Here is a 12,630-nt window from a genome sequence, read left to right as displayed (position 1 = left end):
TAAATTGTTTGTCTTTTTGGTTACTTAACATAATAAAGTTCACTCTTCTGCGAGATGAGAGGTAACGTATTCATAAATCGGAAAATAAGGGAATTACATTGCAGAGCATAAGCAGTAACGGTTTTTGCTGTGGGCTTAGGCAATGAAATAGTTTTCAGAACGTAGTCCTTGGAGGTAGGCATACTACTATATCCTCTATTCGGTTTATATAGATGCCATCAGTAAATAAAAATGCAAACTTGGCCTCAAGCAAACTTAGCATTCAATTAAGGAAAAGGGGGCATTTTTCTGTATCAGAGTGCTTCCAATTCAAATAGTTTAGCTACATTGTATGGGAATCGCAAATTTACCTATGAACATTTCATTAAGGTACAGCGGGTATACTTCCCTCATATCAATTACAGCTGTCCGATACAAGTTCAATCTCAATGATAGGTTAGGTTGAACAGAGGGTGCATATATTAATCCGCCCCATGCCACTATGGACATACACCTAAGCCAGTAATCGGCTTGTTGTGCGCTCTAAAAACTATAAAATAACCTATAAAAAGAAAATTTTAAGTTAGGAATTCCGTGCTACTTACAAAATCCTTAATTGTTTTCAATAACACTCCCCTAAGTAAGGTATTTGTTAGAAGCGAAAGCCGGGCAATGACAAAGGAAAATCTCAATTATAACAGAATTATTTTTTAATTGTAGAGTCGGAGCTGTATGCCGCAGAACGACACAACGTAGAGTCGGAACCAAAGAGTCAAGAGTCAAAGTTGTAAAAAATCGCTAGCGACGAAACCAAATAAAAGACGCGGATTCTGGAGTCAAATTTGAGGGATAAAAGCAAAACAGTGAAACTGGTGATAAAGATTTTAATTATTTACTATAGTTCTTACGCTTCTTAATAACATCGAAGTATGCGAAAATTCATTTAAACTAAATTGCAATTTTATCACTTAAAAGAGTTTTGATATTTTTGTAAATTTAACACACAAATCAACTAGGCATCAACTCTACCGTAAGAAAGTTAATTAATAACTTACATACTAAAAGACGCATTACAGCAGGCTTGGGATCTGTGGATCTAAAAATGGGTCAGCAAAGGAACACCTAAAGGAGGTGTACTATCTCCTCTTCTTTGGAATATAGCCATTATCAATATACTATTGTATCTGGAAGAAAAGGTGTAAAAGTGGTCGCGTATGCTGATAACACGGCAATTGCGGTTAGGGGGAAAGTTTCCCAGCACTCTAAGAGATGTTAATCAGGAAGCTCTACGTGTAACAGCGAAGTGGACTACCGAAAGTGGTCTAGGTATAAATCCGTGCAGAACAGAAGTAGTTCTTTTCAGCAGAAGATGCAAGTTGCCTACAGTGGCACCTGTCTCCTTGAGAGGAGAGAATGTTCTATTTACAGAAAGGGAATTGAACTCCAAATCCAACATTTTGGAAAGAGCAAGAAAGGCAAATCTTGTCCTATATACGAGAGGCAAGAGAGGCATTATCAAAAATTCGGGGTTTAAACCGCGCGTCATGCAGACCTATAATGCCGTCCACCAGACCACAACATGGTCTGGTGGACGGCGCTTCAAAAGTCCACCTATTCTTCAATACTCAAACGGATCCAAAGGATCGTACTGAGGACGACACTGATGCATTGAATTTAATGCTACTTCTAATGCCTCTGGACATAGTGGCTAGACAAATTGCTGCGTAGGTTAAGTAAGGTTAGGTTGAAAAGAGGGTGTAGATATTAATCCGCCCCATGCCACTATGGACATACACCTAAGTCAGTAATCGGCTTGTTGTGTGCTCTAAAAACTATAAAGTAACCTCTAAAATGAAAATGTTAAGTTAGGAATTCTGTGCTACTTACAAAGTCCTTAATTGTTTTCAATACCACTCCCCTAGGTTGGTTCATGTCTGGTGTTGTGTCTCCACCTAAGTGTCGGTATCTGTTAGACGCGAAAGCCGGGCAATGACAAAGGAAATGCTCCAACGTCTCATCATCTTCCCCATATGCCCTACACATGCTATCACTTGCCGCACCGATTTTACAAAAGTGAGCTCGTCGTCCTATGTGTCCCGTTATGATACCAATGGCTATACTGACCTCCTTCTTACTTCCTTTCAGTAATAGCCTCGTCTTCTCACGATCTGGATCCCTCATAGGATTTTCGCCATCCTACCGACCGTTTCGCTGTTCCACAATGTTGCATGCGCATTCGTCGCCCACTCCCTTAACTCGGACTGTATCGACCCGAAAGGCTTCCGATTAACCAAGTTTATTGACGGCATTCCTCTGGCCTTCACCGCCAAATCTTCTGCCCTTGCATTTCCCCTTACTCCGTTATGGCCCGGCACCCAAAGATGTGGATTTTGCCATCCTCAGAGAAGGCGTTAATCTCCTCCTTACACTGCAAGACAGTTCGTGACCTTACCGTCCTGGTTGTTATTACCCTTATGGCAATTTTACTGTCGGTAAAGATGTTCACACTCGACGTCCTCGCGATACACCACACCACTTCACGTATTCCGTGATCGCCCGGATCTCCGCCTGCAGGATGGTATTTTGGTCAGGCAGTCTAAAACAGATCTCAGTCCCTGGAGACCCCCAGCCCCACTCTGTCCTCTAGCTTTGATCCGTGCCGATGGCGGCAGTGCCTCGCACTCGACTTCAAGGTTCATCTCAGGTATCCGATCGGAAATCTCTTCCCTTCCTTCCAGGTATCCTATCGTCGCCGTGATTATACCGCGATGGTATGAGTTGCTCTCATCCTCAATCCATTCTCCCATCGCCTTAAGTCTCATAGCCGCGCAGTGGCTGCCTCACACCAAATCTGTATGTCAATGGGTCGGATATCTAGAATAGTCTGCAGTTCCCTAGTGGGCGTGGCCCCCATCGCTCCGCCTATGCCAAGCCAACATGTTCTCTGAACCTGTTGTATGGTCCTTATGTTGCACTTTTTCTCCATAGCAGTCCACCAAACTACTGAGGCGTATGTAAGTATTGGTCTAATCACGCTCCTGTAGAGCCAGTGGACTATTTTCGGATTCAGGTCCCATTTCGAGCCTACGGCCCGTCTACATGGTGCCCAACATCTGTGATCCTTTTCAGTGTGCTCCTGAATGTGACACTTTCAATTCACTTTCCTGTCCAAGATCACACCTAAGTAATGATTTTCGACAGTTGTTCGGGTGAAAAGACGAAGTCAGTACTAGTCTTAAAGCAGAACAGTTAACACGGCTCATTACTTTAGGGGATAAGAGGGGATAACCACCGTTGAAAATTTTGTTTTATGTTCTCAATGCTTAGGCACATTGCTTTGCGACACTTCTTCGTAGAGAAGTTTTATATGGCTGAATACCTCACAAATGTCGGATAGGTTTGGTTGGAGTGGAGTAAAGCTGTCATCATAAGACACGATAAGACACGTAATATGAGCTGTCACTTTCTGTATTCATAAGACTTGTCTTATGTATGTCAAATAAGAATAGATCGCGCTCTAATCGGCATGTTTTCTCATATGTATTGTACTTTTTTTATAGACATGCATCTACATGTATGTTTGATGAAATAAAAGCTTGATTTAATCGAAAAATTTGCATATTTATTCCAAAATCCATTTGGCATATTAAATTTTTCGCACATATCACACTATGTGTAGAACTTTCAGAGTTGCTGTTTTGAAATTACATATGACATGTCTTATCCTATATCAGATCAGTTTGTTATAAAATTTGTTTCAAAGTTCCTCAACCTACTTAAACTTAACCTACCTTAAATATAGAAACATTTTTTGTGTCAATCCTCAACTTAAATGCTTTATTTTGACAGGCATTATATTAATTTTGGTAGACAGTTGGAGGTTTTGCAAACTTGCATAGGTACAAAAGAAATATAATTGACTTTCAAGGAGGGTACAAGTATAAACATTTTTGTTGTGGTTATAATTTGGCCAACAATTTTTTAAGATAAAACCCATTTTATGCATCACCCATCTATGATTACAGTTTGACCTCTGTATTTTCCCTCGATGTAGATACACCAACTGTGTAGGCAGATGCGTCACCTAAACATGGTCAGACAACCCGCTATCTGTATCATTTTATTCACCAAATTACGCAAAACCTGCAATCGTTTCCAATGGATATGTTTTTTTTTTGTCTAAAAATGGCATTACCATATTCGCTAAAAGTGTAGTCAGGCCTTTTTAGGAGTAAAACGCTTTAGTGCCGTCACACAGTGGAATGGACACAAAAAATTAGTGGAAATAAGTCTGGCATTTGTGAACGGAATAAGATATCTTCACAAAATTTTATATCGCTATAGCCTATGTGGTATCAGTTCCCTAGAAAGCCCGGGGACCCATTGATGGTCCTTTAAAGTTGGTCACCTTCGCCCTACAAAATTTTGGGCTGGTCCAACTTCGAATCAAATCCCTTCTCAAACAACAAATTAAAACACCAGACTCTGCGAAAATTAAAAAAAAATATTAGTGAAATTTCTTGTTCACTATAAAAGATATTTTTAAAATCTGGTGTTTCAAACCATTTAAGTCGCCCGGACCTGATAGAATATTTGCGGCGTTACTATAAAAGGAGGCCAACTATCTGGCTATTTTCATAGCCTGCCTAGGTCTTGCATATACTCCGAAAGCCTGGCAGGAGGCAACGGTGGTATTTACACCTAAGCCCGGCAAGGCAAGTTATGCGACACCAAAGGCCTATAACGCTTACGCCCTTTCTACTCAAAACCATGGGACGTATTTTGGACACCATAATAAAGAGTAGGAAATCCAGCGAACTGTTCAAATACAAACAGCATGCCTATGTCAAGGGAAGGTCAGTGGAGACTGCCCTGCACGAGGTTTTGCATAAAATAGAAGAATCCTTCGATACCAAGACGTGTACATTATCGGTTTGCATTGACATCGAGGGGGTGGACCGGGTCCTTAGAGATTGGATGAGTAACAGATGGATAAATTGCATGTCCTATGACATAAATATAAGGGAGAAAGTGGCACAGGGCACGCCATAAGGGGGTATTGTATCCCCAGTTCATGGGTGCCCACCAAAAAAAAACCTATCACGAATGCTGACTAAGGAGGCTTTTGAACCCGTCTCTACTCACACGATGTTATAATACTTCTTAGGGGTACGGATCCGAACCAGCTATGCAGAACGCCCGAAAGGGTCTAGCATCTTCAGGAGCATACTGAGAAGGCTCACAGATGTTGGGCACTATGTAGACGGGCCGTGGGCTCGAAATGGGGCCTGAATCCGAGGATAGTCCACTGGCTTTACAGGAGCGTGATAGAACTAATACTGACTTACGCTTCAGTAGTTTGTTGGACTGCTATGGAGAAAAAGTGCAACATAAGGACCATGCAACGGGTAGAGAGAACATGTTGTCTTGGCATAGTCGGAGCGATGAGGACCACGCCCACTAGGGCACTAGAGACTTTTCTAGATCTCCAACCCATTGACATACAGATTAAGTGCGATGCAGCCAATGCGGTTATGAGACTTAAGGCGATGGGAGAATGGATTGAGGATGGGATCAGGTCATGGGATCGCGGTATAATCGAGGCGACGATAGAAAACCTGGAAGGAAGGGAAGAGGTTTCCGATCGGATACTTGAGACGACACTCAAGGTCGAGTGCGAGGCACTGCTGCCAACGGCACAGTCTTGGATTGACGGAACCCTAGTTTTGCCATGTGGAAGATCATGTTGCACGGATGGATCAAAGCTAGAGGACAGAGTGGGCCTGGAGGTGTACATTGAGAACCCAGGGGCTGAGATCTGTTTTAGACTGCTTGACCATAATACGGTCGTGCAGGCGGAGATCCGGGCGATAACGAAATGCGTGCGGTGGTGTGGTACCAACGCTAAGACGTCGAGTGTAAACTTCTTTACGGACAGTAAAATTGCCATAAGGGCAATAACAACCAGGAAGGTAAGGTCATGAACAACTTTGGAGTGTAAGACGAGATTAACGCCTTTTCTGAGGATGGCATAATCCACATCGTTTGGGTGACGGGCCATAACGGAATAAGTGGGAATGAAAGGACAGACGATTTGGCAGTGAAGCCAGAAAACTGCCGTCAATAACCTTGGTTAACCCAAAGCTTTCGGGTTGACGAAATCCGACGAACACTGTGGAACACGAAACAGTCAGTAGGACGGCGAAAATCCTATGGGTTGATCCGGATCATGAGAGGACGAGACTATTTCTGTAAGGAAGGAAGAAGGTGGTCAGTATAGCTATTGGTATCATAACGGGCACATAGGACTACGAGCTCGGTTCTGTAAAAACGGTGCGGCAAGTGATAGCATGTGTAGGGCATGTATGGTAGATGATGAGACGTTGGAGCATTTCACAAGTCATTGCCCAGCTTTCGCGGCTAAAAGGCACCGGTACTTAGGTGGGGACACAATACCAGACATGAACCAACTTAGGGGAGTGTTATTGAAAACAAATAAGGATTTTGTAAGTAGCACGGAATTCCTAACTTAAAATTTTCTTTTTTGAGGTTACTTTTTAGTTTTTAGAGCGCACAACAAGCCGATTACTGGCTTAGGTGTATGTCCATAGTGGCATGGATCGGATTAATAGCCGCACCCTCTTTCCAACCATACCTAAAATCCTTCCTTAAATGCCCTTTTGGAAGCACGAACGAAAATTTTTAGGGCGGAAAATTTCAATGGGCCCCTGGGCCTTCAAAAGCCCTAAAATTTTGATCATAGTCATAGCACCTCGGCTATAACCGTATAAAATTTCGTGAAGTTATCTTTATCCGTTAAAAAATTGCACACTTTTTATACCCTAATCTAGTCATTTCGTTTATAACACCTCGAAATATTGATCGAAGACCCCATAAAGTATATATATTCTTTACCGTCTCGACTTAGTCGTCAAGCCATGTCCGTCCGTCCGTCTGTCGAAATCACGATAGCGGTCGAACGTGTTAAGATAGCCGCTTGAAATTTTGCACTGATACTTCCTATTGATGTAGATCATTGGTGATTGCAAATGGGCCATATTGGTACAGATTTGGATATAGGGCCCTTATAAACCGATCTCCCGATTTGACATCTTTAGCCCTTACAAGCCGCGATTTCTGTCCGATTTGGATGAAATTTTGCACATAGTGTTCTATTATGACTTCCAGCAACTATGCCAAAAACAGTCCAAATCGATCTATAACCTGATATAGCTGCCATATTTAAGCAGAATCCATAGAGGTGTAATTTTTTTTCCATGCCACTGTGCGTCAGCCAATTTGGTCAATGGTACAAGTACTTACTTACGCACATATATTAAATTGGGTCCCAAAAAGAAAATATTTCCATAAAAACAAATAATTTCTTTTATTTTTGATGTAGCAACATCAAACAATTATCTGTTAGCTGATTAGACCTTTAACCTTTCATTAAAATATGAATTATTTGGCTGCACGCTGTTGTTATTGATGATTGATATTCTAAAGCTCATACAGATATTATCTTGTATCCGTCCAATTTGGTCTATAACTTGATATTGCAAATTTTGCCCATAAACATTCCATTAGGGAACATGGGGAAACTTCACACATATAATTAAGTAATGTCCGATTCAAGTTTAAGCTCTATGATAAGGAACCTCCTTTTTATAACCAAAGCCGAACGGAGCACAGTGGGAGAAAATTGAAAAAAACTAGTAAGAAAACATGCCGTGCGAGAACGGGAAGAGAAAAAAGCGATTAGAGATATCTTAGTAATTCTTTTTGGATATTGTAGATAAAAGTGTTTTTAAAAAACTAAAAATATTCTGCAACATCTTTTTTATAAAAATCCCCAAAGTACCCATTTTGGGCAAAGATGGTTTCAAAATCGGCATTTTTTTGTAAATTTGCTGTGGAGGGTACAAATATTGTTAGGTGCAAAAAATGTTTTGCATGGGTTTAGGGTACACATGGATTAAAAAAACATCTGCCCAATTGAGGGATCTGGGCTTTGGAATTTAAGAACTTGAAAGTAATTTTGAAGTACATGTATCACCCGCTTAAGTTGACTTATCTTGTCCAAATTTCACTCTTTACAAATTAAAAAGAAACAAGTAAAAAGGCGTTAAGTTCGGCCGGGTCGATCTTTGGATACACACCTCCTCGGGTATACACGTAAACCACCTTTCGTCATAATCCGTTCAAAAATGAATAATTTATATTTATATTATAGCTATATCGAAATATGGTTCAATTTTGTAAAACAAAATATTGGTCTTTTGGTAACTATATCCAAATATAAACCGATATGAACCATAGACGACCCGTCAAATTTAAGCGAAATCGGATTATAAATGTGCTTTTTATGACGCCAAGACTTTAAAGCGAGAGATCGGTCTATATCGCAGCTATATCCAAATCTGAAACGATCTGAGCCAAATTGAAGAGGGATGTCGAAGGACCTAACACAACTCAATGTCAAAAATTGCGGCGAATTTCGGCGGACAATAAATGCGCCTTTTATGGCTCCAAAACCTTAAATCGAGAGATCGGTCTATATGGCAGCTATATCCAAATCTGGACATATCTGTGCCATTTTCTAGGAAGATGTCGATGGGCCTAACTTAACTCATTGTCCCAAATTTCGGCGACATCGGACAATAAATGCACCTTTTATGAGCCCAAAACCTTAAATCGAGAGATTGGTAGATATGGCAGCAATATCCAAATCTTGACCGATCTGGGCCAGATTGAAGAATGATGTCGACTGGACTAACACAACTCACTGTCCCAAATTTTTGCAAAATCGGATAATAAATGTGGCTTTTATGGGCCTAAGACCCTAAATCGGCCAATCGGTCTACGTGGAGGCTATATCAAGATATAGTTCGATATAGCCCATCTTCGAACTTAACCTGTTTATGGACAAAAAAAAAGAATTTTCAGCTCAATATCTTTATTTGTGAAGACTATAGCGAGATTTCAACAGACAGACGGACGGACAGATGAACGGACAGACGGACGGACATGGCTAGATAGTCTTAGATTTTTACGCTGATCCAGAATATATATTCTTTATAGGGTCGGAAATGGATATTTCGATGTGTTGCAAACGGAATGACAAAATGAATATACCGCCATCTTTCGGTGGTGGGCATAAAAAATTAGGTATTTAACCAAGTTTTTAAAAAAAAAAAAAAACACTAATCAATGAAAATATTTTTTTGACCAAAAAATTATAAAAATTCACCTTTTTCACATGTTTTGACTTCCAATCTGTATTACTATTAACTGAATAATCAGATGTGGACACTTTTTGCGGCAAAGTTATGGAAAATTTTGTCATAATTACAAATCATGCATAAATATCAAACCACAAATGCATTCGTAAATTGCTAAATATGAAGCCAATATCGGCCAAAATTTCAACAAAGAAAAGTTAAAACTTGTAAATCTTCAAAACCAGTTGAGATATTATACAGGGGTTAGGGAATTTCGAGCACTATCCAGAATAAATAGAATTTTGAAAATCGAACCACAAATGACGATTTAGCAGCCCGAACAATTTTTCGAAATACTGAGGTGAACAAATTTGGGGGCTTGGCAAAAGGCGTCTAGGACCACGATCTCGCTAACACCTCGGCTCCAACCATTTCCAAATTCAAAGAGACATCTCTAGCCGTTCTCCCACAGCGATGCTTCTTTGGGGAGAAGTTTTTACATGGCAAAGTACTTCACAAATATTGCCAGCAGTACCTCAGATTACCAGGAATCGAATCCGGGTGTTTGACGTCATAGGCGCTACGGTGGCCTCCTTGATATACCTCTCTTATAAACTGCCTAATCGTTAAATAAATTGAACTAAAGCGATCCATGATGGAGGATATAAAAGAGTCGGCCTAGCTGAACCTTATCCTCGTTACTTGTTTTATTTAAACCCACACGTAGTGTCGTAATGCAAATTTTGTCCATGAACATTCTACTAAAGAACAGGAGCAAACTTCTCACATATCAATAAGTGCAGTCCGATTCAAGTTTAAGCTCAATGATAAGGGGCCTCATTTTTATAGCCGAGTCCGAATGGCGTGCCGCAGTGCAACACCTCTTTTGCAGAGAAGTTTTAAATGGCATAGTCTCGCCGGGTTTTGAACCCAGGTGTTCAGCGTCAAAGGCGGCGGTGTTATTATACCTGCAACCATTGTAGGTTTTCAAGATAATTTTTACTGGTTCCTTACTTGATGCAACTTTTTTTCATTGCCCACTCTATTAAATTTTGCATATTCATATTGTTGAAATAATTATGTCCCCCATATAAGGGATGACAGTTACGAGTTTTGTGTTTGTCGAATATGTTCATTTTATGTTGTGTTTAATGATCTGTTTTTTCGAGTTTTTGCCTTTGAAATTTCGAAACTCTTAATTGAAAGTTAGAAATTAAGGTCAGTTTATGTGGAGCAACGGTGGCAAGTTACGCAAATTTGCAATATATTGTATAATATTTGTTACCTTTTTTGGAACTCCGCTTTATTCAGTGCGAATTAGGTTGAACTTTATATTCATATGTTGTTAAACTGTCGTCGTAAGCATACAAATGAATAAAAATAACTTCGATATTCTTAATATAATTAAAAGCCTTTACATATATGATTTATGTGTGTTTTATTAAATTGGCATGGGAACAAAAAACAATAAAAATGTCTGCATGATAACACAAAATAATAATTTTGATTTTATTTACCAAAATATGGCAATAAAAGATTAGTTATAGCACCTTATAGCTTTTTTGTAGTGAATCGAATGATATTTCACCAGCACACAATAATTAATTATTTTTTTTTGCCTTGTTTCTAATTCCAGGAATCTTTATCTTTGGCCCATGACCTATCTGAAAAACCACTGCCGCCATCGCCTTTCATAAAAACCTCAATTGAAGGCGGCAATGTTTCTGATCGATTGGGCAAATTGAAGTCATCCTCAGAAAGTTGGAAAAATCGAGTTGGTAAGTTGTGCATAATGCAAAACAACTAAGGAATGCCAAAGTCGGGCGGAACCGACTTCTAGTTAGATTTTAACCTTACATGCTTATTGAGATGTCAAATCTGAAAATATTTTTTAAGTTCGAATATCTGGCATATCGGATATGTATGGGAACGATATCTTAATCTGAACCGATTTTGAAGAGATTTCGTGTACGTATTTAGCCGTTAAATCAAACACTATGCAAAATTTTATACAGATCGAACCTAAGTTATGGTAACTACATCCATTAAAGGGAATATCGGTGTTATTTTGGTATTCAAAGAAAAACGTAATTTTTGAGACAAATGATCGGATCGAATCGAATAATAACGAGAAAGTTATGCCGTTAATAGCAAAGAAAATCAAATGCTCATCACGAGCATGCTTTCTGGCGCATAACAGGTGCAATAAAATAAGGCCTCTTGTTGGAAAACCCTATATGTGGGAGCTATATTTAAATCCGAACCAATCTTATGGAAATTTTGCACACGTATTGAGAAATAAATTAAAACACATCGTTCAAAATTGTAAAGATCAGAATAAAATTTTAACAACTATATATCTAAATCTGGACCGAATTTTTCGCAAATAAAAAGCGTTAGTCCTTGGGGTTATATCATGTGCAAAATTTGATGGTAATCGGACAACAAATGCTTCATTGATCACAAGAATACATGGACAGACTCCGTCCGTCCGTCTGTCTGTCGAAAGCACACAAACTTTCGAAGGAGTAAAGCTGGACGCTTGAAATTTCGCACAAATACTTTTTATTAGTATAGGTTAGTTGGGATTGTAAATGGGCCAAATCGATTCATGTTTTTTGTATAGCTGCCATATAAACCGATCTTGGATCTTGATTTCTTAGGCCTCTAGAGGGCGCAATTCCCATTCGCTTTGGCTGAAATTTAGCATGAAGTGTTTTGCTTCCAACAACTGTGCTAACTATGGTTCAAATCAGTCCATAACCTGATATAGCTGCCGTATAAACCGATCTTGGATCTTCACTTCTTTAGCAACTAGAGGACGCCATTCTGCATGAAGTGTTTTGCTATAACTTCCAACAACTGTGCTAAGAATAGTTCAAATCGATCTAAAACCTGATATAGTTGCCATATAAATCGATCTCGGATCTTGACTTCTTCAGCCACTAGAGGACGCAATTCTTATCCGATTTGGCTGAAAATTTGCATAAAGTGTTTTTTTATGTCTTCAAAAAACTGTACGAAGTATGGTTTAAATCGGTACACAACCTGATATATTGGGTTGCCCAAAAAGTAGTTGCAGATTTTTCGGTCGGCCAAATTAAGTTGATGATGACCAAATCAAAGCATTAATCGAATTGGTTCGTCATGTAACTGAGCGTGAGATAGGAGAGAAGTTAAATAAACCAAAATCAACCGTTCATTATCACATAAAAAGTCTTGGACTGGTGAAAAAGCTTGATATTTCGGTCCCACATGTATTGAAAGAAATTCATTTAACAAACCGAATCAACTCTTGTGCACCTTATGCACCTTAAACGCAATGAATTCGATCCGTTTTTAAAACGAATCATAACTGGAGATGAAAAATGGATTGTTTACAACAACGTTAGTCGAAGACGATCATGGTCCAAGCATTGTGAACCAGCTC

The 12,630-nt window shown here is 39.5% G+C and overlaps 1 protein-coding gene across 15 annotated transcripts in view; it reads left to right on the top strand.

Annotated features, from left to right (window-relative positions):
• The window catches only part of LOC106082465 (supervillin), a 927,162-nt gene that overhangs the window by 898,878 nt on the left and 15,654 nt on the right, over positions 1–12,630 (top strand). For all 15 annotated transcript variants that reach the window (XM_059360289.1, XM_059360288.1, XM_059360287.1 and 12 more), the window contains one exon: positions 10,837–10,978. In XM_059360289.1, coding sequence (XP_059216272.1) covers positions 10,837–10,978 — 142 coding nt within the window. The remainder of the gene's footprint in view (positions 1–10,836; positions 10,979–12,630) is intronic.

The sequence above is a fragment of the Stomoxys calcitrans genome, chromosome 1, assembly GCF_963082655.1.
Source record: "Stomoxys calcitrans chromosome 1, idStoCalc2.1, whole genome shotgun sequence".
Taxonomy (NCBI): domain Eukaryota; kingdom Metazoa; phylum Arthropoda; class Insecta; order Diptera; family Muscidae; genus Stomoxys; species Stomoxys calcitrans.
This window is presented reverse-complemented; position numbering and strand designations above follow the sequence as displayed.